This window comes from Gallinula chloropus, assembly GCF_964237585.1.
Source record: "Gallinula chloropus genome assembly, chromosome: 1".
Classification (NCBI taxonomy): domain Eukaryota; kingdom Metazoa; phylum Chordata; class Aves; order Gruiformes; family Rallidae; genus Gallinula; species Gallinula chloropus.
The window spans coordinates 126,070,567-126,097,028 of NC_140085.1; the positions used below are offsets into that span (position 1 = coordinate 126,070,567).

At 35.0% G+C, this 26,462-nt stretch overlaps 1 protein-coding gene across 1 annotated transcript in view; it reads right to left on the bottom strand.

The window, feature by feature from the left end:
* The window catches only part of IL1RAPL1 (interleukin 1 receptor accessory protein like 1), a gene marked incomplete at both ends in the record, with an annotated part of 629,614 nt that overhangs the window by 243,892 nt on the left and 359,260 nt on the right, over positions 1-26,462 (bottom strand). The window contains 2 exons of the mRNA XM_084276853.1: positions 22,714-22,867; positions 24,810-24,996. Of these exons, the coding sequence (XP_084132979.1) occupies positions 22,714-22,867; positions 24,810-24,996 (341 nt within the window). The remainder of the gene's footprint in view (positions 1-22,713; positions 22,868-24,809; positions 24,997-26,462) is intronic.

The window sequence follows — 26,462 nt, forward strand, 5'->3', positions numbered from 1 at the left end:
CCATCAAAAATCCTAAAACCACACAAAATATGTGAAGAAACAAATCAAGGAAAAAAAAAAAGAGAAATAAGGTATTTATTTGGTCACTAAAAGATTAAGGCAATATAGACAATTAAAAAGGTGCAGGTAATGGACGAAATGACAAATCTCAAGTAACATGTTTGATCTTACATAATAACTTCCTAAAATACTCTTTTCAAATTTTATTCCTGCATATTGTTTTACAAAGATACAATTTTATAATTTTCTTCAATATAACAATCAATGTTCAAATGAGGAATAAGTAGATAATCTAAGAGTCTTCACTAAGAAGAAAGATGGTTGAAGGCAGATATTAGAGAGGGCTATAATAATATAGTGAACTGTCAGACAAGCTGAGGAAGACCATTCACTAGCTTTTCTTATACAATAACTGAAGAACATAAAACAAACCTAATAGAATAAAGTTTCAAAACAACAACGACAAAAAAAATCACTCAATATTTGGTTAAAATAGTGGAATATTTTCCTGAGAGATATTGTAGAGCCTTAAAGGGTACATAGGGCTGGACAAATACATGAAATTGAAATCAGAAAAAGACTCAGAGGTACAGTCAGCAGTGGAAGAATCCCCCAAATTTCCAGTTAGAGGAAACTGGAAGATATTATCAGGAAATATCATAGTCATGTTTACCCTGTTTGTTCTTTTCTCCTTACACAACTACTATAGTCCAGATATGGAGATGTGTTAAACCAGAGCAGCATTAGTATCTTTAAAAGGAGCTTCTGAAAAGTTCTGTAATTAAATCCCAGGATCCTCTAACTGAAAAACCTTTTCCCAAGACTGAAAATAAGAAGAAAGCTTACGTCCACGATCTACAGTCTATGATAAAAGGAGTTTTAAATATTAATATATGCAACAAAGTATAAACATATTCTGTATGAATGTGTCCTATTTAAATTTCTCAACATTTGCCTTCAATGCAGAATTAAGCAGCTACTTCATTTATCTAAAAGAAAACTTAAACACACACTTAAACACACATCATTCTTATTGCTTCACTGAAAAAATCATGCCTTAGACTACAAATCTTTGTTTCGTTTACTAAGCTTGCTTTCTATGGGAAGTGTTTCAACTATGCATTTTGAAATTGTTCATGGAAAAGGTTAAGAGACAACATGAAGGAAAGCTGATCAGTCATCTTCTTGTACATACACTTAATCCAATACCACTTGCATATGTTATTTATTTATAGCTCTATGGGCAATACCTATGGTCAATATTGGCAGTTTTAATATGAAATCACACATTATTTAGTTACCACTGCAATGCAAGATATTATTAATTATTTTCCAAAATTCAAAGTGTTCAGAGTTATTCAAGACTCTCAGCCAGGCTAAAAATATTGCATTCAGTATTTCTGTCTAATTAGAAAGTGATAGAGGTGCCCATAAAAAGCTTAAAAATTAGTTAACCTTCCTTGAAACACTATTATGTTAGAGTGATAAATAAGCCAGGAAAACTTCATAAAAATAAAACCAAATGTTCATTAAAGAAGTTTCTAGTGTTACTATGAATTAGTATCTTAACATTAAATATAGAGATATATAATTGGGTTTGTAATAGAATATATTAGTTCTGTAAGTCATGTCATAACTACTGGTCTAGAAGATACTAATTTAATATAGATGTTCTGTACTAAAATGTATCAATTTTTTATTCTGTAAATTACTTATTTAAAAGTAAAAGTCAGTCTTGTACTTCTTTGTTTGACTACTTTCTACACTAGGACCTTTTCACAAGCAGAACACTTACCCATATTGTCATTACAATAAATCTAAATTTATGCTGATTTAACTAAAAGAATAGAATGGAAGTGTTATAAAAGCTCACATAACGATCATTAACGTTCTTTCTTCCTTAATAAAATTAACAAAAAAGCCCTTTCTTACTTTATGATCTGTACTGAAAACACTATTACATAATTTTGTGTTACATATCTTCTGTTTAAACTCAAAAACTAAAAATCAGTAACAGCTCAGACTGATGCCATCTATTGGCCACAGACTTTGTGATAGCAGGGAGTTGTACTCAGTTTGTTCACAGATTTATTTCCCCAAACAATATTAAGCTGTGCTGAAAGTAACTGATGGATGCAAATATCAGTCAGTTCCAGTGCCAACAAACAAAATAACCTCATGTCAACACAAACCTTTAAAGATTCTTTTGAACAACTATAATTATTTTCTAATGGAACTTTAACAAAGTTCAGAGTTTCTGATGGAGATAATTACCCCATGCAGGTAGCTGGTAATTGTAGACTGGATATCAGTTTAAACAGGCAATTTCTGAGATCTGCTTCTTAAAGCTAAACTGTATTTAAAATCACAATTTGGGCCCAGCATGCAAGGTGTTAATTTTAGGGTCTTCAGGAGACAGAACCTATCAGTCATACTCATCTGCGGTTCAGATTGCCAAACTATAGCTCTGCTATCTAAAACTGACTCTTCTTCCATAAAATATGCTACTAATACTAACACATGTTCACCTGAGAGGCAATATCTTTAAGTTCCTTTCAGTAAGGAAAGGCCCTACTGACTCCCATCTCTCACTATGAGGAAAGCACCATCATTTCTCAAATACTGTGAAACAGTAAAAGGGAGGAAGCTGCTGTCAAAGGAACCTTAAATGCAATCCTATTTATATCAGCACAAATTTCTCTTCTTTGAGAATACAGGTTGGTTTATACACAAAATCATGCTCCTTTTTTCCCCTTCTATTGGCTGCTGTCAATAGTTTAACATTTATAGAGCTCAAACAAAGCAATCAAAAGGATACTGCTTCGAAAACTTACTGTATAGTATTCTAATAAGATATTCGTCCAAATCCAAAATTATCTAAAAAAAAAATTGAAAGAGAAAACCCAACAAACTTTCTTGGAATTTCAGAGGTAATGATTGATTTTAAAAATAGCAATTTCAGCAATAACTTAACATCTGTACCAAATAGAAGGAAAATATCCTTTCTACTTTCAAGTAGTTGCTTCTGCTTCCCATTTTCACAGTTAATTACATTTTATTACAATTCTTGTTTAGGGACCAGAAATAAATTTATTCTTCCTTTAAGGAACAGAAGAAAATGGTGAAGAAAATATATTTAGATTAACATCATGCTCTTTTTATCTGTCACTCTATTGCTTGCTTTTAATTTTTTTTTTTTACAAGGAACTGTCAACTATTGCAGGTAGATAAAAGATGCAGTGTTTTAAGAGAATAGGACTGTCTTTCTAAGGCTATTTTTCTGCACAGTATCTTTTCAAATTGTTCCTTTTTTAATCCCTTTCATTTCTGTTTATATATCTTATTTATTACATACAGCAAAGCAAATTTTAAAAGATCACTCCCTGTTTCAATACAATAGATAGTTCTGTTCCACGTTGATTATGTTCTGCTCTTTCAGGTTAACACAGTTCTAAACTGATTACATGAAAATTTACTTTAAGTGAAATCATAAGAGAATACGGGGAGCCAATTTTTTTTTTTAACTTTTATTTTTCTTTTGGGTGATTCTAAACCAGCCAGCAGTGTTGTAGTGAAGGAAATTACTAGAACCAAACAGGTATTTATAGTTAGTATGTTAAACATGAGAATTGCTGAGGATTAAAAATGATTGCTTATAGCCCAAAGAGCCACAACTAGCACCAGAGATGACCAAAAAAGAGATCATCTTTTCAGTTTGGGTCAAAATCAGGGGGAAGATTTGCTTTATAGGGAGTATGATTCAGGTCTGAACAATCATGTTGTTTATTCTTGCTTCCTTGTATCCATGTGTGTACCTATACAGGCATGTATCTGGATTTCTGCAAGGCCTTGAACACGGTCCCCCACAACATCGTTTTCTGTAAGCTGGAGAGATATGGATTTGATGGGTTGACTGTTCAGTGGATAAGGAATTGGCTGGATGGTCACATCCAGAGGGTAGTGGTCAATGGCTCCAAGTCCATATGAAGATGGTGACAAGCAGAGTTCCTCAAGAGTCTGTGCTGGGAACAGTGCTGTTGAATATCTTTATTCATGATATTGACAGTGGGATTGAGTGCAACCTGTGCAAATTTGCTGATGACACCAAGCTGAGTGGTGAAGTTAATGTGCCAGAGAGACAGGATGCCATCCAGAGGAACCTGGACAGGCTGGAGAAGTGGGCCCAGGTGAACCTCATGAGGTCCAACAAAGCCAAATGCAGGATCCTGCACCCGGGTGAGGACATTCCCCATTATCCATACAGGTTAGGAGATAATTTGCTTGAGAGCAGCCCTGAGGAAATGGACTGGGGAGTACACATGGATGAGAAACTGCACGTGAATCATCAATGTGCATCTGCAGCCCAGAAGGCCAACCGCATCCTGGGCTGCATCAAAAGCAGTGTGGCCAACAGATAGAGAGGTGATTCTGCCCTTCTACTCTGCTCTAGTGAGACCTCACCTGGAATACTATGTCCAGCTTTGGAGCCCTCAACACAACAAGCACATGGACCTGTTGGAGCATGTCCAGAGAAGGGCCACAAAAATGATCAAAGGGATGGTGCACCTCTCCTGTGAAGACAGGTTGAGAAAGTTAGGCTTTCTCAGCTTGGAGAAGGCTTCAGAGGGACCTTATAGCGGCCTTCCAATACCTGAAAGATGCCTGTAAGAAAGCTGGGGAAGCATGGGGGCATGTAGAAATAGGACAGGGGACAATGATTTTAAACTAGAAAAGGATAGATTTAGGTAGGATATTAGGAAAAAGTTCTTCAATATGAGGGTGGTAGATCACTGGTACAGGTTGCACAGATAGGTTGTGGAGGCCTCATCCCTGGAATTATTCAAGGTCAGGCTCGATGGGGCTCTGAGCGACCTGATCTAGTGAAGATGTCCCTGCTTACTGCAGGGGGGGTTGGATTAGATGGACTCTAAAGGTCCCTTCCAACTTTACACATTCTATGATTCTACGATACATGGATCTATAAATCTTGTGACTGTTTTTTACTTCAGAAGGTTTCTAGTTCTTTGATAAGCAAGAATCAGAGGGGCAAGGATTATATGAAGAAAAGTTCAAGTTTCCAGACAGCTTGGTCCTGATACAAGGGTCACCCCAAAGCAGCACTGACGGTAGACAGGTAGGTATTTTTTTAACACTAAGATTTGACCTCCTGTGGAAGCAGAATGACAGTCCCATTTGACCAACCTTTCCACTGCCATGTGCAGGGAAAAGAATGTAGTTCTAGAAATGGTCTGAGGGTCAGTAAGGGGCTAATGAAAACTTTCCATGAAGGATGACAATCCGGGGAGGAATTATGGCCTGCAGTAGTATCGAGGCAACACCTACTGAATAAATAAAGTTGTTACTAACTATCATGTAGCTCTTCATATTTCATATCTTTCCTTCTCTATTTCTGCAGTTCTGAAACTAAGAGCAATATTAATTCAAAATGCTCTATTTTTTGAACTAATCTGTTAAACTAAAAAAAAAAAAAAAAGTCCTTCTAGTCATTCTATAAATCATTCAGGGTGAATGCTACACTCATTTGATGTCCACAGGCTGTTTGGAACATAATATAGTTACAAACCTAGTCGGACTTACAGAATCTGAAGTCAGTATCTGGAGACTTTTCTTTCGCTCAGAGTCTGATTACAAGATTTTTTGACAAGAAAGACAAACACATGAGGAAGTGTTGCATATCTTTATCTGTAACACAGGAGTTGACAAATGCTCTGGAGAAAAATTTCTGCCTTTTACTGAGCGCAAAGGTAATGGTTAGTCCTAGCAGTGTCACATCCAACCTAACTTCATAACGCTGGCAGATGACTACCAGAATGTAGATTAGATAGAAATGAGCAGCTCTTACCTGCCAACACCACTCCTTGTCATCTACCTGTTGTGCCAGCATCATAGTGTTTGACAGTTGTAGGCAACTGTGTATTGTGTGGTTTTCACTGTCAATTTGATGTGTTGCCTACTCCAGAAGCACCCACATCTCTAGACAGAGAAACAATTACAAAATGGGAGCTGCTGGAAAGCACTTTGCACAGTTTGCCTCTGAGGAGGAGGGCTGTCTGCAGCCTGAGAGTCAGCAAGGAAGGAGACTGGGAGCACCATGAGAATACTTCAGCTGACCTTTCTGGAAAGTGTTGGTGTCTGTCTCAACAAAGTTCAGCGTTTCATTCTGCAGTAGCGTTGATGAAATAGAAGTTATAGAAGTGTGGCGCAGCCATGACCTTAAAGGGAACAGCTTTAAATTTGGGCAGAACACGGAGAGCAAAGTACAGATGTTCTGCCTTTCCTTCACGTTTTGGAATAAGCAGGACAGGCCACCAACTAACAGTTGGTGGGATTTTGTTTGGCCTTTTTTGTTTTGAAGTAATACTGTTTCTCTGAATGCTAATACTGTTTTTCAACCTATAAATTGCTATTTAAAAACACTTACCTAAAAATTGAGTAAAAGGACTAGTAATTTTAGCAGTGTAATACCTTTAATTATATATATATATATATATATATCCACACTGCTCTCTCATCATAACCATCTCCAACTTAATCTTCAACCTGCAAAATTATTTTGTGTAGTAACACCTCACTGAGCCTCCAGAGAATACTAAGTGAACTCTTGGATCCTGATTACAGCAATGATAAGTTTCAAATGCAAATAGCAAAGACTGATCATCTATCTTTTCAGGCCCTTGTCAAGAGTTAGTGCACTACTTAATCCCTCCTGTCAGATGCTGAGCTATGTGGCTGCAAAATACAGCTGAGCTGAAAAGACCAAGTAGTGACATAAGGAAATACTATAAACTATTTTCTTCCTTTCTATGTGAAAAAAGAAGTAGAATTTAGGCAACACTTTTAATAAATGCCTTGATTTTCCATTCAAGAGTTATTTTCTGTTTCTGTAACATCCATAGACAATCTATTGACAAAAGTTTAGGAAAAGGACACAGCCCATTTAATTTTAAATGAAGTTATTTGTCCCAAGTAGAGAACAATGATGATGTCATGAATGAGTTTCTTTTATTTACCTACAAACCACAGCAGAAGAGAAGGCTTCTCCACACCTCCTTGGCTGATGTACATCTGGGACTCCACCTAACAGTGAGGCTGGTAGCTCAGCCTCCAAAACTATTTAAATCTCATTTTCTCTACTGAGATTACCAGTGAGGGTGCCAATTCTTGCTGACTGTCATATCATTTTCAGTGATATAGACATTTGTCAGACAGGAATGAAAATTCACAATGAGACAATCCTGATAATTTGTAAACAGAAATTTAGTGTCATTTTCTAACTCTATGAAATTGCTATGGATGACTGAGATATTAAGAGAGATTGTGAATTCTGAGTCTCTGAATTCATCAGTATTGAAACTAAAGAATTTTTATTTTTTTTTAAAGCTCCAAACCTGGAACTGTCTAGACACATCTGGAAAACTCCTGACTATTGTTCTTGTAATGCAGTATTACAGCACGAGCTTAGGATATGTTTTTTGTTTTGTTGGTAACCAAATCTTGGTTTTTAAGTATGACTACCAGACAGGGGTGACACACCACCAACTTTAGCAGTGTCACAAAAGTCACCATTTGATGGAACACTGTGCAAGTAACAGAATTATGCCACTCAGGGAAAAGATTTTGTGAACAGTGTGATCTTTCAAGCAGCACATCCTTATAATTACCATCAGTATAGCTAAGATTTTTGAGCCTCATTTACTGCAGTATCTGCCTTCTCTAACATATGACCTCCTCCCAAATTTCCTCACTTCCACATGTTTAAGTTCTCAATTATATTTTTTTCATTCACTTCTGCATTTATATTTCATTGACCATTAAGACTTGACTCATTATTCTGAAAAAAAACACAAACCAACAAACCAAACCCTAAATAATTTTAGCTAATTTTTCCTGCTGTGTTAGGCAAATAAATCTCCTAGGAAGAAAACACGGCATTAGCAACCAATGTTTAAAAGCCTGATTTATAATGTAAGCATTTGCTTGCTTACAGATGACACATGAAAAAAAAAGATTATAATAATTCTCAGTGCTTGTCTAGTTTTTGAGTTTCTTCAGACTCACATTTACCATTTTTGTGGCTTGTGATCTTTCCCTATAACAGTGCCTGAGTGGAGTGACAGACACATGGAATCCAGTGCCAAAGGTTATTTTGAAACAATGTGATACATGGATGTGAAAATACCACCTTACTTTTACTGGACAAAATAAAAAATTCTCATTTTGCCTTCCTAAGGTGTTGGGCTTTTTTTCAGTGCAGCAGGGGGAGGATGGAAGAGGGATTACAGGCTGTGACAGGCTATTTGTATATTAGAGCTACATTAAAAATTAATTTCATCTGTTAGAAACATATCCAGATACTTTTTAAGCTTTTACATTTCAATAATATTTACCATTTGTGCATAAGATGCACAGGTATTTCTCAAATGTCTGTATAGGTAGCACATATAAGTTTAGGGAGGGGGAAAAATAGGTCCATGTGTTTGACAGTATTGTTTACTATAATGCCATTTCTAGATTAAAAGCAACTAAGGAAGTCAACCAAAATCATGCAGTACATTATATAGTAATATTTTCAAAGGCAATTTGGAGCCTCTCACTTGTTATGTTAGAATGAGGACAAAGCTTTTTAAACTGGAAAAGGCTGCATAATGCACTTAAAATATTTCATGATGACAGGTAAGGGAAAAGCTGACAGGTAAAGGCAAAACTCTTCAATGGATTTCATATAAATTCTTAAATTACTGTGAAAACTACCCTTTGAGAGGGGGAATCATTATTTATTAAGTAAGTAAATGATGCCTAGTTCTGCTATTTGCTGATGTTGTCGCTGGATCAATCTATACAAATGGTAAACATACACAAAAGCACCATTTCACTGAGATTCAGGAAGGGTACATTCCTCATTAGCTGAATCACAAAATATATCATGTAAAAAAAGTAACTAAATATCTGTCACTTTTCAACTACTCATAATTTCATATGAGCAAATCTTGCAAAATGCCTGTTATAGAGCCTGTTGGTACTAAAACAATAAATTAAAAACCTTGCATAACCTTTTTTTAACAGAAATTAGAATCAAAATTCAGTGTGTTATCTTTGTTAATCATAACAATACCTCAATATATAACCTTAAAAACTAAAATCCTTTTATTCATTTAAAGAATGCCAAATAGTCATCATCGTCCCTGTAGCAGTATTTTGCCCTTCCCAAGTATTCATATCTTTAATTACATTTCAGAGCAGTTTGCCCTCTTGTTTTTCTCTCTCTCTGCTATTTCATGTATGACAGTTATACATAGTATAAAGAAATGTAATCATACTCATTCCATTTACATTGTTTTCTTTAAAGGAATGTTGACAGCTATTGTCTTCTAAAGATCTCCATTGTACCATGGACTGTAAACACCTACAGTGGGTTGTAGGAGCTGTGATTACAGCAGCCAGTCACAATTGCAGATACAACTTTATTCACTTAAATACATTCCCACCTTCAGACTAGCTCATCACAGCCATCAGTGTCAACACTATCTTGTGAAAAATGATAAAGATTCCAACAGAAAGGAAAATCAAAACCACATTAACTGCAGACCTCTCTCTAGAAAAAAGTCAGTGTCTTCTCTATGTGTATTTTTTTCATCTCTACTAGTGGAAGCTTCTTACTCCTTACATCCTCACATGTTAATTTTCTCCCATGCCCAGTGACTCTTTCAGGGTGTATTGCTCAAGTCCCCCAACTCCTCTTATCATAGAATGGTCTGGGTTGGAAGGCACCCTGGGGATCATAGAGCTCCAACCCCCCAATGTTATATGGTAGAAGGAAAGATAGATTTGTCTCAAAGAAATAGCCTGTTTATCCACTCTTGTACTAGTGTCTTGGTTTGAATCCACAGCCACCAAATCCCCTGCCCCCAGGAAAAATGGCATATTATTTAGAAACAAAAATTTGTGAATCACTATGTGCATGAAAACCTACCTCTCACCTCAATAAAAAGCTTTATAACAGTACATTATAATCAAGATTTTTAGATTATCTTTCTCCTTTCAGAAGTGTTTTTTCCACCCAGGGCAGAAAATCCCATATATTTCTTCAAAGAACTGTGAGTCAAAATTTGATAAAGGTTAAATACTGTGTTTTTTTCTCCCCATAAAACCAAAGAAACACTCAAGCAACTGCCTCCTCTCCTCTCCCCTCCCCTGCCTCCCTCCCTCCCCTCCCCTCCCCTCCCCTCTCCGATTTGGTTGAACTGGGAATGTTTTCTGTTGATTGGTAATCAGTGAGCTCCATTCAGATTTATTATGTGCATGTGTGTGTGTGTGTGTATGTTTAGTAAAAACAGTTAGACATTTTTAATTAAAAGCAAAGGTAAAATTAATTTTAAAAGTCATACAAATATGCTTTATATTTGAATAACTGAAAAGTCATCAAATATGTAGCTGCAGATGAATGCACTTTTCAGCCTCTTTTAAATCTTTTAATATAAGAGCCCACTAGTTTTTAAAAACAGAGCCACTGCAGTTTTTAAAAGCAAATCTTATATAGATTATAATAAAGCAGGAAAATACAAACAGTGTGAATGCAAAACCACTTCAGTATTTTTACAGACCTATTCCAGCACTGGCCTACCTTCTCTTTTAATATCTAAAATTGCAGAAAACAATTTTCTTGTATCCTCACATGCTGATAATGCTGCAAGGTCTCTAATGAAATAAATACCTTTTTGCTATGCATTGTGTGTAAATATATACCCTGAAAATTTCACAGTATTTCAGTTAATTTAACTAGATCTTATCAACTGTCATAAACAAACAATAATTAAGATCCCTTCCAATTCACATCTTGAGCCAGAATTGCATTTCATACTCTACTCATTTCATTAACTTCTCCATAATGTACATAAGTAAGAACTATATGGACCTTTTACACATGTAGCTATTCATTCTGTAACAATTTACTTATTAAAAAAGTCTCCTTTCTACTCACAAAATCCTTTTAAAATCCCATGAGTAGATTCATCATTTTTCTATTGACTCAGTATAGTATTTTTAATCAAGTTAATGCAAGTTTTCTGTCCTTTGATACTATGATGCACTCCGTTTAATAAGGAAACTAGGTCAGCTAGAATTTTTTTAGAAGATTTGCTTTGCCATACATTCAAAAATGGAAAGAAAATTTTCATGTCATCAAAGTTTTTCAATTTTGCCTATAAGGCCTAAAAGAGCCATTTATGTTTGTGTTGGTTGGTTATGCTGAATTAAGTAACATTTTTCAGGATTTTTTTTTAAAAGGACAGGTCAGAAAAAAAAACAAACCCCACAAATAAAATAAATGTTTCTTGAGGAATGATTAAGCAATAACAGTGCCCTGGACTTGTATTCAAAGGTAGTATTTTCTTCTAAGTTACACTGACTGCAGCACAAAGTGAGACTTTCTCAGTCCATCTCAGAGCAGGCATATATCCCTGTATATCTTTCTCAGAAGAGTTTATAAATCAGCTTTATGTGCATATCAAATCTACTATGACAGATCACGAGGATGTTTGTGAACCACATAAACAAGACGACACCTAGAGCAGAACAGTACAGAATTTAGCTTTTGAAAATATGAGATGTAATCTACCCAGTAGCATTTATAGTGTATTAGAACAAGGCATTGCAGGGCACATGCAAAAGTATTTTGAAATGTCCTTGACTTTTCAGAAAACAGAATAGCTCTTTAAAGTATTTCTCTTCTTCAATCTTTTGAGCCTGTCTTTGTCAGAACAGTAGCTGCATAGGACTATTTCCTATTAACTAAACAGCTTTTTATTTGTGCACAAGAGTAGGAAAAATAAATTTTCCTGTTACAATCTCATAATTTCTAAAAAATGCAACATTATAAACATTTTACAAGAGTGTTTTCTTCCTTAACCCTGTTCCTTTACTCCCATTAATCCTCAGAAACGGTCATTCCTCAAATGTGACCAAAAAGTCTGGATATTGCCAGCTGTAAAAAACGATAAACAGTTCACCTAGCCACATTTTTCTTTTTTCCTGAAGGTGTCGGGGTAGCTCCTCAGAAAACTGAATTTGCTCAATTTTTTTTTTTTAATAAAAAAAAAGCATATGCAACCCACACAAAGGAATGAGCCTATTTCTATTTAAATTAGCTTATCACAATGCATTTTTTGCCCTTTGCCAAGTTATTCATGAGTTACTTTTTGAATTTTGAATACTAGCTGAAAAATTCTGAAAAACTAATGGAATTGTTTTGAAGGAATGAAACACCTGAAAAATCCAAACAGGATTTTAGCAATCCTCTGCCACTTCATGGAGGGGTGACTGCAACTCCTCTGTTTCTTGATTGGGGGTGTTAGTGATCGCCTCATCCTGCAGAAGCAATGTTCCCTGCAACCTCCATCCACAGTGGGCTACTTATGCATTGCCTTCCTACCAAGCTTTGGCGTGTCTGCTGCCACTGTCCAGGTTTGGCACGGGGAGGATGCACAGACTGTTGATTTGCAGGAAGGCAGGAACCACCACAGTAGCGTTTGTGGAGAGACCAGGTGGCCCCTTTGGAGATCCCCACTGCTGACACCACCAAAGCACATACTGGAAGTGACACCAAAGCCCAAAGTCTGTCTGTGCTTTCAGAGGGCAGGCTTGGCCTGTTCAGGTCATTGAAATCACAAACTGCCAGATTCACAGGGGCTGGTATCTTAGGAGAGGTCCAGTGTGGGTTGCTGTAAGGCAGCTAGTGCTTGGGCTCTAGCACCAGTCACAAAGCTGTGGGGGAAGCAGAAGGTGTTTGCAGAGAGTGAGGCTTGCCTCCCATGCTGTGTGTGAAAGAAACAAGGTTCCCCAGCAGAGTTGTATGATAATAAAATAAAAATCACATCTCCCCTCAAGTTCTTTATCCACCTGGGCATTAATGCCAGTTGATATCAACATTAAAAATGCCCTCTTAGAAGATATAGGTTAATAGTGAACAAAAGTAGTAGTTTATTTACCATCTCTACACTGAAACAACAACCCACCTACTTACTAATAAAACATTTATTCTCTTTACTGCAGTTCTCAAATCAGAACCTTTGTTTTCAGAGAGGACTCAATTTTCCTTATGTTTAGTTTCAGCTGTATTCAGAGTAGTGAAATATAAAAGGAAAGCTTTCAGTTGTCTTGTAACCACAATCATCACTTTCAAAGAAATCAGAGAATGGAAAAAGGGTACACTCTGTGTTACATGTGAAGCACAGTTTATTCTAGCTGCCAAAATGAATCAAAACAGTAATATTTTAATAAAAAACCCTATACTTATTTTGCACAATGCAGCTAGCTTAAAGAAATACACGCTGTGATTCCATCCGAAGAAAACCTAAATACCATGAAAACCAATAATAGTAATGTTGTTGTAGACATAATGGCTTAGACAAAACAAGGTAGAAGCAATATATTTTATTAGACCAGCTGGTATATTAAGCCTCTGAGATCTGAAGACAGCCTTGTACACCCAAAAGCTGGCTTGATTTTTTTCAACTGTACATCTCAGTCTAAAAAACAAATAACATTTCTACCACAGATTTGTTCTTCCCTGCTTCAAAAAGCTGTCGTTAATTTTTGGACTTGTTTTGTAAGAACAAAATATTATGTAGAACCAGCTTACCACTTCCAAAGATTATAAACACAACAATTGTGAAATCTTAAAGTAGGATTCACATAATTTAGATGCCTGTATTATAAAGCTACATTTGAGTTTGTCACCTAAAGCTCCTTTGATAGTCAAGAGATGGAAGCGGGATGGAGTATAACAGAACACATCTGATGTTTCATGTGTTGGCATTAGGAGGAGACAAGCCATGCCACGGGATTCCTATAAAGGGCAACTTTTTGATATGCAGCTGGCTGAAAGTATTAAAATTACATGAGATGAATCTTACCTCCAGAGAAAAAACACACAAGAGATGATATACTCACCATAAACAAACCTCCCACAACCTGATTAAAATTATGCTGTGGGACTCTTGACTCCAGAAAGGGCTTATTAAGAACCAAGGATGGATCTTGTCATAACCCGTGTCTGGAGAAATATCATCAACTTGTTTAACATGGGAAGGATGCAGTGAGTAGAGACAGAATGATTTAGAAAGGGTGAAAACTCACAGGCATTTTCCTATTCTAGTTCCTCCCTCTTGTTGAAGAACATGGAGGAAACCCACTGATTTATATCACTCCTCAGTCTTGTTTCTATGAAGTTATATCTCGTATTTTTTAAATTAATGGAATTGTGGATGTGAATATAATACTCTAAAGTGAAAAGAAAAACTGTATTAAAGAAATGAAAAATGTCATTGCTAGTTCCAATTTCTTTCTCATATTCAAACAATTACCGTGTGTTATCAACTTCCCACAGAAAAAAAATAGGTTGGTGAAATTGTTTTCCTATATTAAGCTCTCACACAGATAAGTAAAACATCAGAAGTTAAATTATGATATAATTTTGATTTATTCATACCTATTTCTTTTCATATATCTTTAATTTAAAAACTTTTCAGATAAAGTACCCTAGAATAAAAAAATATTCTCTTGACTGCTTTATTTTAGCACTGATTTTTTTTTCAGTAAGGCAGCAGCTGTTTTACCCATACTGACTGCAGTAAGACAACCAAACTATTCACCAAGTGAGTAAATTAGGAAGAAATATAATATCAACCAGATCCAAAATTAAAACCTGTATTTTGGAGTCATATAAAAATAAATGGGCAGGTTTTCCCATTTTATTACGATAAAAATATTTCATCTACTGTTCATTCTGTTTTGGATGATCACTATGTAGCTATCATGCCTTTTTTCTGTTAGTAAAACATGATGAAACTATTTTAAAATTTATTTATTAAAAATTATTAATTTATTGAAAGATATTGCACAATAGAGTAACCAATAAAACATCATGGTGGTTTTCAGGGTAAGGGTTTTTAAAAATGTGATTTCACTTTTTAAAATTAATTTGAGTTCTGATCTTAATGAAAAAGTCAAAAAATGAAATATTGTCATAGGGCAAGCTGCCACTGATGTTAAAGAAACCAAGGATTCACTCTTGAATCCCACATGTGAAAGAGTTGCAAGTAAAACTTGTTTCTTAAATTTGATATGCCCTCTTTTCCCATTGCTTATATACTATGATAATTTCTATGGGTAATTATTGTGAGTTAACAACATGGAAAAAATCTTGACCACTTCTTTTTCTAGAGATGATAAGGGCAGAGAACAGTATTTCTGAAGTCATCAGAAATATTCAAGACACGTGTACTCAGATAAGTGTATTATTGATATAATGGAATACGTCAGGTACTTTCTACATTATTCTGATGTTGTTATTCTTTTAATACTGTAACTAAACAGGTAATGCTGCAGTAAAAATGAGATGTTATTCTTCTTTTAGCAAAGCTTTTCTGCCAATAGTAACTATTCCAACGATTTCACACACAATTATTATCCGTAATTCGTTGCTGAACGTATGTACTACCAATATAATTTCGCTTAGTAGCTCCGAGTTAATAATTGGACAAAGCCAACTGTAATATATTGAAAACAATGAAAAATCCTCCTCCATTTTAGAGCTAAATATGCAGTTAGTGTAATTGGTTACAGATTGTTTGTAAGGACATGTACTGATTGTTTTAAGGGAAGGAGGCAACAGAAACTCCACATGCTTTGTTTGTATTTATATACTTTATACTTTAGTTTATTAAAATACCATCCTGGAAGACTCCACTGTACATGTAAGTTATCTAAACTTTCCCCCCAAAAAGCTAGGAAAATGATAAAAGCTCGGTTGGGACACTATTATTGGATCTAACATACTCTAGGGGAACATAAAAGTAAAATGAAGTCTTCTGATTCCATAGCAATAATGCAAAACATTAACATTGAATGTCATTTAACTACATTTTAAAAGGTTTCATAAGAGGCATCTTGGGTGCCTTAACAACAGATTTATTTAATTTTTGTAACATTTTATTGAACTAAGAGTTTATAAGTCTTTTGTCTTTAGTATTCACTAACACAGTTTTGCAATAAACGTTGTCTACTTCTCTCTGTAGAATGGAGCTCATCTTAACATGCTAAATGGAAACAATGGGAAGCAGCACCATGGTAACAACATCTACTCAAAAATGTTTATATTTCAATATTCTTATATGAGTCATGAAGAAATGGAAACTGACTCACACAAACTTCCATCACACCAAGAAATGGCACTTCCTTTATTTTTTCTCTTAGTGTAAAAAACAAATTTGTTTGGAGGGGTTTTTTTTTATATTAGTTTTTTAATCTTACAAAGCCAAAATTGTTTAAAAAGTCATCATGTAACAACAGTATACACAGCAACAGACTGCACTCTTTACATAATATCCAATTTAAGTGGAATTCTTAATTTTTGTCAGGGAATTTCTTCTACTCATAACAACATGATTAATGTCCCCTTAACTTCCACTGTCACCACCTCATCAACAAGGAGTACAGAACCCCAACAGAAGTCATGATTGTTTCATTGCATCTACCCAAGTAAGTATCACAAGTTGCACATATTTTTTCCATTTGTTAACACTGTATGAGATAAGCAGAGGCATCAATGACCATGACACACCGTCAACAAGGATGAATAAATAAGCCTGTAAATACTGAAACTTACTTAAACATGCTAAATGCAAAACATTCTAATATGTTTTAGGGTTTTATAACTAATGTTCTATTTTTACATTATCCACACAAAAAGCCACAAGAGACCGATCACTTCTCCTCTTCTAAAGATAACACTATTATGTAGAGAGAAAGACCTAGGTTGTGGCAGGGAAGCTGAAAGTAAGGTGTAGTTGTATAAAAAGCATTACCAAAATAAGAGAAGTCAGCTGTAGTGGCCAAGTCTTGGAGGAATTTCTGTCATATAACAAAAAAATGTAGCAAGTAAGAAGGAGAGCATATTATAGAAGGTACATTATGCATGAATTAGGACTTCAACCAAAATGACAAGCATGTAAACATATTACCGAAAAGGAACAAGATATTCATCAGATCTAATTTTAGGCAGAATAAACTGTACTCCTACTGCCCATAAAGATGCTCTTACAAGCCAAGTTCTGACCACCTAACCCTGTCTGGTTCCCTATCGTACTGTTTAAAGGAGTTTTTCTCTCTCCAGAGACCATGAATGGGAATAATCTTCAATTATTAAAGCTGCCCTTTTTCAACATCCCAATTTGGCCAACTGCAGAGGTTAGAAGGACATCAGCAGCAAGGTTCAAAATAGAGCTGGGAGCCTGTCTCTCTTTAGCTTATTCATCCATTCTTTTACAAAGTTGATGAAGTTGATTTTCTATTTCATAATTTTGACCTGTAACATACAGTACATGACATCATTTGCACTTTGAAGTTCAAAACATAAAGCTTTGCTCATTGCTGTCTTCATATAAGGCTGGTCTTGAATAATCCACTAAATCCATTTACAATGAGTATGTTAAACAAACATTTATAGGGAATGTTTTAATCAAATCTCTACATAACATTCTGATTATTATTACTCAAATGCACACATGAGATTAATTTAGATCCTTGTTTTCAGCCATACAAAAATGATTGCACTATAAAAGAAGATCTCTAATTTCTAACTAAAAAAAAAAAATCCAACCCACTCTTCAGCCATGAATTTGATAAACTTACAGGTTTTTATATGTTATAAAAATGCTAGGTTGGTATTTTGAACATGCTGGTTTCACAACGAGTCTATTGTTTGTTTTATATTTTATTAGTCTTTGCACAGAATAATGGTAAATATAATTTCTATCTGAGTCTGGATTTGAATTAAATTCATGACGAACAAAAGGAATGAGAATCAGCTCTGATAATTATTAGGATCAGCCGAAGCAAGGAGGGGCTGGGTACATTCAAAATGCTTCATCATTGTCATTAACTGCAGAAGCCAAGCAGGGTCTGTTCTGAAGCTCGAAATGCTTGGAAAAAAACCCCAGTCTTTGTTCTTTAATACATGTCTCAGCACTCACTAAAAAAAAAGAAAGGTACATGCTTCTTACAGCACCTTTCTCTATTCCACTATGTTGAAGCAAAAAAAGCTGCAGATCTGGAATTAATTAATTCCAAAGTTTTGGGGAATAAAGGGTGCACATTTTGTCTTACACAGTTAGAATATCGACAGCTTAAAGGAGGCTAAAACCTTCAAAGTCCTCCCCTCCCCCTTTCTTGTTTTTTCTCCCCACAAAATATGGTGACAGGCCATGTATGTAAGATCTGATTATAGTGAGCTGTGAGGCTAGGTATATAATCTAATTATAATTCTCCATACTATTTGGTTTCATGGTGGACTTTTCAGCACTAAAAATACTTACGTACATTTAAGATTTTCTACTCCGCTAATGAAGACTAATTCTGTTAGAAAGTAAAAGAAAGCTAGCTTATTCAACAAATCCCAACTTTCAAGCAACTCTGAATGTCAACCACTATGTAACTGTGAAATAGACAAATTACATTCCTTCCTTTGCCTAAAAAAAATCTAAAGATGAAAAAAGTCAAGGGTAACAGATAGAAAAGATTAATTTAGAAATTTTTTGAACTTTCAATATTAAATATTATTGCAGAAAGATTTTAAACCAAGCAGAATAACTTTAAATAATAAAATACCTGTATGAATTCATATTTAATTTAGTAAAACTTTATTTGAACACGGTCAAGTCTCTGAATCTAAAGTTGTTCTCATTTCAGCCAGAATTGTTTTCAGAGGGACATTTAAGGAACTAATTGATAAATAAAGACAATAAAGTGTATGTCTGAGGAAAGGCTTCAGTAGCAAGAACATACTGATTAGGTCTGATTGCTTCAGCAAGGAATAAGGGCTTCTCACTTTTAACAGAATGGAAATTGAGTAAGTATTGAGTAAGAATTGAGTAAATAATGCTCCAACTGCAAAGCTGACAGAGTATGTTTGCTTTGTGATGTTTATCATGGAGAATTATTTGATATTGCAGTGGGGACAAATACACCCTCTCTTAAATTCAAGATGGACTTCATTTAACCTGAATGAAATTCTGCAAAAGTACTTGTGCTTGGAAATGTATTGGCAGTTTAAGAAAATAAATAAATCACTAAACCTAACAATTAAAAAAAAAGAATCTGCTGGAAAATACATTTGACCTGTGTTGTGAACTATTAATAAATTAATATTATGCTATTAAAATATGATTTTTCCTAATTCAGAACATACACCTAATTAAGTATGTCACAGAGAATAGGTATGCCTTAATTAAGATTCCACATATAAAAGAAAAAAAAGGTAAATCTGACCAATCTGAAAGTATATATAAACATCCACAAATGTTTTTATACATTGCAGGACTTTTTGTGTGGAATTACATAACTGGAAACAAAGAACCACCAATTATGCTGCTTATGTGAATATCTGCAGTAGTTACAAGCTAGAATAGTCAGTGTGCAGTTCACAATTTGCAAAGCAGATAATTTCTAAGTCAGAACAATAAGGAAATTGATTCAAATCACTTAGATGATGTATTTTCAGTGTGAGAGACACATCTTCCAAACAACACTAAAATCAGACCAAAAGGGAATTATACCAATAAAAAAAGATACATTCCTATTATAAGAACAAATCATAGTCTGGATCCAAAGTAAAATACATACTTCTTCTTGGTAAGGAACAGTTACATAGCATTTGAAGAATATGTGTATTATTTACAAATGTTAGTGAAATGTTGCTGCCATTAACAAGACTTCTTTTCAAAACACCCAAAATGTGAGCTCTAAATCTAGTTGTTTCTTTAGAGGTGTACCTAAGGTGGCATTCAGTCCTCCATATTCCACTACGAGGTGCATAGATATGATGTAAAGTGTGAAACAGTGAAGTTCTGACAACAACCACTCACAACATCAAAATTGAAAATAATGTGCCTGTATAATTATATCCGTAATTTGATAATCTGTAATAGCAACAATGGTTTCTCTCCTTTAGACTTCAAGGCTGCCAAAGTGCATTTTGTGGAAAAATTAAAGGGATTAAAAACTTAATTATCTTCCACAGTTCACCAGAAAGAAAAGCTGAGAAAGGTAGGATGCTGCCACATCCCACCAGTGTCATAGCTTTCTCACCCTGCCTGCTTCAAATAATCCAGGAGATGCTACTTAATTTACAGTATTGCAGTTGCTTATAGATACAGCCCCATTCTTCCAACAAACATCTTGTGATGATGTTCTGCCTTCTAATCTAATTCCTACACACAATACTAGAAAGAGAGCTTTTCATAACTTTTTATAAGGTCAAGAAAACTGTTTCTATCCCGTTTCATATTGTCTGAAGATATCCTATCTTTTCTTCTCCAATAAGATTTATGTTTTACTTTTAATTTGACATTTACAACCCTTATTTCTCAGTTTCTGAGTTAAAGTTTAATTTATTTTTCAAAACAAATGAGTCCCTTCAACCCCCTATTTATTCGGTACAGTCCACAATGTATGTCCAGGGCAAGTCAAACTAGTTTTCAGCTCACAGAGAAAGGATAAAACATCAGATTTGTAGGAATCTCTTCCTACATAACATTGATAAAAAGTATTATCAAGATATCAATACAGAAGTAGTATAAAATTAATAGCATTATGAGTAAGTCTGTTTGTTCTATTTAGTCTTGTAATATTATACAGGTGGTATGAAGACCTACACTACTAGGAAAAGAGTTTACTGATTTAAAAGATTGTCCTTACATCTGCCAGGGTTTGTAGAGGTGGAAACTGAATAATTCTCTCCATACAAATTCATTCATTTTTAGCACCTCAAAATCAGCCAAGTCTCTTTCTGTCCCTGTCGAGTTAAACATTAAATGCTGAACTCCTACCTACACCACAAGTGACGAACTACATTTTTTTAAACCATTACTACAAATAGCAACATGCATCTGGTTTCAATGCCTTTTTTTTCTTTCTCCTCTCTGCCAGTCTGAGTCTGTTTGAAATACTGCTACACAGTGGAGCACTAACCACAGGGACTGAAGGGATCACCTAAGGACTGAATGAATATATGTACTTTTCAAATACATACATCATATATTGCAAAAGATAATTGACAACCTCCTTCTGGTATAAATCAAATTTTCAAAGACATGGTCTCTGCTTTCTTCATATAAGAGTCAATCAAACAGAGTATATGGATGTTTACTGTGAGGTTAATCACTAGACAGTAATTGCCTGTCTCTACTGACCAAATAAATCAATTGCACCCAAAAGATAAATTATGAAGAGATCCTGGATATTGAGCTTTAATAAATATGATTAATTACTTGAATTCTTTCAAAACAACATAAACAATATGATTTCCAGACTAATCTACTGAAAGAAAATTACAAAACATAATTGACCATAATTTTGGGTAATGTGGAGGGCAAATGAGAAACATCAAAATTGAACACAAACTTTCCACCATAAAAGGAAACTGCTACAATTCAAGCTAAATGCACAACATAAGTGTCAGAGTGCAATATGTTTTTATATTAGATACAAAAAAAGAAACAAGAAAAGGCGAGAGGACGCCTTCTCTGGAAGTTTCTTGGTTTATGTGGTACTTTGAAGGTGCAAGAATTTACGTATGGTATGAACTGTATGAAGATAGCTCACCTCCAATTAGCCAGGAAAATCCTCTTTGTGTCTTCTTTTATGTAAATACTGTGGAACCACACTGCATTACATAGATCGTAATGTACTCCTGCCTTCCAGTGCTATCACATGATTTGGGAGGGTAATTTTTTTACCTTAGGTTTATGCTCAGCTATATTCTTCATGTTTGTAAAACAGAGGTTAGAGGTTTGGTGAGGAACTGAAAATTTAATGGACCATTCTTCATATTTTTCTGCTGCTTTGGACATTACTACCATGGTATATACTTTGTTTCCATACGTGATGGATTTTACATATTGATATGGTAGTTTTAAATGCAGAGTATATTAAATGCATCTTCTTCAATTGCTGTTTGCTAAATTACAGTTTATTTATGTTACATAATTACCCTGGAACTTGATACTTCTTCAAAATGTTTTTGAAGCCAATAATAAATGGATTAAAAAAATAATCACACTAATGGAAAATCAGTAACAACAGCACATAAGGATTGAGATTAGGAAGTTCTCGAACTATAAACTACAGAAAGCTGGAAGAGAATACTAGAGGAATAATGCTACTGTGCATCAGCCATGCACTGTCCAAACACTACCCCTTACATACCTATCACCCTGTCAGTCCTGTCACTGGGCTAGAGCTACTGCTTTCGAGTTGTGGCTGCATCTATTCCTATATCCTAATGCATTTAAACACATGAAGTATGATAGACAATGATCTTATTTTCTGATTATTTTCTGTTACAGGTACTGTTTGCTGAAGCTACCTGTTCTTTGTCCACATTTTCCATTCAATGTCAAGATTTACACACAAGGTTTTGCAGTAGACCAAAACTCAGACTTGTTCCAAATGTTACACACAAAGTATTCAGGACAGCTTTGATATATCAGCCATTCATATCTAGGTACGCAGCAATTTTTTTTGCAAAAGCAGTTATGTAGGCATGACTCAGGCAGAACTCAAATCACAATATTCAGTGGGTATTTTTGTGGTTGCTTTTTTATTTTTTAATATGAGATAGCAAAAGTCTGTAATTACCTGTGACTGTTAATTCTGTAGTTCTTCTAACAACAAAGAATCCATATTTTAACTCACAAGTGTAATTTCCAATGTCATCCTCTTTAACTTCCCGAATGACAAGAGCATCCTTTTTGAACACAATACTTGATCTCCACGTCTTTGACTTGCATTCCTGTTTAAAGACAATAGAAAACTTCAGTGATTGTGTTTTAACACTGAAATTGGATGACTGTTGACAATGCTTCTCAAAGCCAAGAAGGCTAGGCAAGAGCTCAGTCTAATTATGAACATTATATACACTGAATACCTAAAAATCCGGGTCAGTTAAGCGTTGATTAAAAAGATAAAAGACTACAGAATTTTATTAGCTCACTTAGTACTTTTTCCTCTGACAATAATAAAAAAAAAAGCTGAGTTCTTTTGTGGTTTTTGTTTGACATCATTTTGCTGAGGGGTTCCTATTTGAGTTACTTATTTGTCATTAAATTTGTATCTGTGATCCATGACTGTTAAATTGCCAGCAGCTACAGGTTGTAGGGAGGGTTTTTTTTCAATATATTTTAAAGAAAATTATAACTAAGGAAGTAGAGAAACAGAAGATGAAAATGAAGAGAAACAAGGTTGTTGTATGTCTTTCGAAAAACATTTTAGAATCAAAACTTGCTGAACTCGCAGCAAAAGGTGAGCTCTCTATCTACAAAAATGAGTTAGTATTTCAATCTTTACTACTTAAACAATACTTCTTATGCTATCATACAGCATATACATTTTTGCAGGTATGCTTCTTAGCTCCTTGAAATTAGTAATTTATTTTCATCTAAGTAACCCAGGTACTATTTAAAATAGATTTGCTTTGAATATTTGTATTATTCCTAGGTTTTCTAATTTTTCTGTTATTGCAAACCAGTAGTAGAAATTAGAAATTACATTAGAAAAACTAGAAAGAGATATTATATAATTAGAAAATCAGAAAAATAGATTGTTTCTTTTTCAAAAGAAAAATTGCTTTCAATGAATGGTCACAAAATATTTTGCTTGATTATCTTAGCAGAATTGTTGCTTATACAGTAATATTTTTTAAAAAAAAATATTGAAGTACCCAGGATTGTTTAAGCTCATTCACACAAACTGTCAATTAATTCTGCAGAATCCTTCTGGGTCAGAAGTTTTTTCTTATTAGATAAAATAGTCTTGTGTACCACATTTAAACGCCGTTTGGTAACCAAGTAAATTGTCAGAGTTTTAAAAGACAACTACAATATATACCAGCATCTAGCTAAGCAAGGACTTCCTACATATGCGGACTTCTGTGGACAAAATACACAGAATCTAATTTTCAGGTTCCCTGAACTGTTTGGGGACTTTATATTGTGGGCAATTTGCAGTACCAAGGCACCTAGTATTTCCTGTAGATGATAAGAAACCCAGAATTCAACGTGCTCTTTATGGAAGCTCTAGTGAATTGTCCACAGGCACCACCATTTGCAAGAACTTAAGTCATGTTCTAGAAATCAGTACACAACAGGGAAATAAAATTATTTATAACAACAATGAAATCAGTGATATTTACAAGTAAAAGCTAATATGTAAAGAACAAAATATTGGACATCTTTCTGAATTTTATCCTTCATAATTAAGCCCTGCATGCAGATAATAGCATGCATACATATCCTATTAATATTTTGCCAATTAGATTTTATGCCTGAGTTTTTAGAAACACAGCGTTTAGCCTGGTAAGGCACGCTAGCTGCATAAGCAGGTCACATGGCTTTACCTTAGCATGTCAAACCAGCCCAGACTAGTAACACTTATTTTGTAGCCCACTTGTTAGCTGAGAGCTGTCAATTCTTTGTGACATCTATAATTTGATATTAAGAAAATACATGCTCTGAAGTTTACTAAAGGAAGCATTTGCATCTATCTCTTCCATTTAGTTAATTTTTTCTTGTCTTTAATTCTGCTGTCTGTTCTTAAAAAGTCTCAAAACAATTCAAGATTCATATCATATTTACATCATGAAAATAAATACATCATGAAAATAAATGCATCATGAAAATACATCATGAACATTGCATATTATCTTATTGAAACTGAAAATCTTTTACATCCCTTACCTTATACCAGAGAATTTCAGGCTCCCTAAATGGAAATAAAAAATCCTCAATTTCAGGGCATGAGATTTCCTTGCTTTTGCTAAGTTCAGCTTTCTCAAAATATTTCATCTTTGAATTGTAGCACAGTCCAGTGTCATTTTCACCCACTGTTAGCGAAATGGACACTTTCATACAGTAAGTTGAGTTTCTGCAATGCAATAAAAATAGAAATTAAATTGAAAGAAGTGCCAATGTATACAACATTGTTTTGAAGTCATTATTTTCATCCCAAGCAAGACAGAAAATCATATATTGTATTTTTTTTGCATTTTATATCTGTTTACAATAATTTTACTTTTCTCAGCCGCTAACTACAATATTCAGAAGCTGTTGGCCTGACTGTGTCAGAGTCTCTGTGTGCTTATGTCTCCCTTTTATCAAACTCCTTCTAACCTTATTGTGTATTCAAAAATAGTTTCCACAAAGGCAAATATGCAATGGAAGTTCCGTGTATTTACCTGTGAAACCAGACAAGCAGCTTGCAGACAGACACCACTATGACAGGTTGAAGCGGTGAACAGATCACGTTCACCAATCACGTTGCCACAACAAAACAATCTGGAACTTGGACACTGTATCAAGAGCCACCTACCCTGAGGGTTGGACCCGACGATCTCTTGAGGACCCTTCCAACCCCTACGTTCTGAGATTCTGTGATCACATTTGAGCATGCTTTGAAGTGGAAGTGGTAACCTTTTTGAGCCTTTAATTGAATTGGGTCTTGTGACCGTTCCAATTACAGAATAAAGGATGTTTTAACCTAACGGACTGCTAACTTGTTTATCTTAGCCTTTAGCACCCATACTCCCAGACCAAAATCTTGCTTCTGCATTACGTACAATCTTCATTAGTTTTGGCTCTCTCCTGATTTTTTTTTACTTTCTTTGATGCTGTATATTGATAAGCCAGGCAGCCAGAGACTAGGGAACACGGTCTTCCTTCCCACATTTTACTTTGCACTCTAATGAGGCTCAAAAAAAAAAAAAAAAAAAAAACCAACTATATTTATTTATTTATTTATTTATAATTTTTATGTGAGTTTCCAGGTGGGCAGCAAATGAGTGTGTAAAGTTGAATACTCCCCAGGAATATATTGTGACAATGCAAGATTTCTCTCCTACTGTTTTGTAAATGCATTTGACCTCTGATCTGCTGAAAGAGGATTCTGCAGAGAGCACTGAGGAAACATTAATTCTCTAATTTCCATTCTCAGACTCTATAAGCTGATTGCTGATTTACAGCAGTCTTGTGTGTATTGGATATGGCCTAATCTCAAAGATGGCTTGTTGTGGTTTTGTGTGGCAGGGATCTGCTGGAGGAGGGGGTCTGCAGGGGTGGCTTTTGCAAGAAGATGCTAGGAGCTTCCCCTATGCCTGACAGAGTAAACACCAGCTGGGGTCAAAGCCAGACCTGCCACTGACCAAGGCCGAGTGCATCAGCAACGATCACAGCGCCTCTGGGAATCACATTTAGGAGAAAAAAACGCGCAAGCAGCTGCTTTTTGCCACCAGAGAAGGGAGTGAGAAGATGTAAAAATCTGTGCAGGCACCGAGGTCAATGAAGAAGGGGGGAGAGGAGGCGCCCCAGGTGGATTTCTCTGCAGTTTGTGGGGAT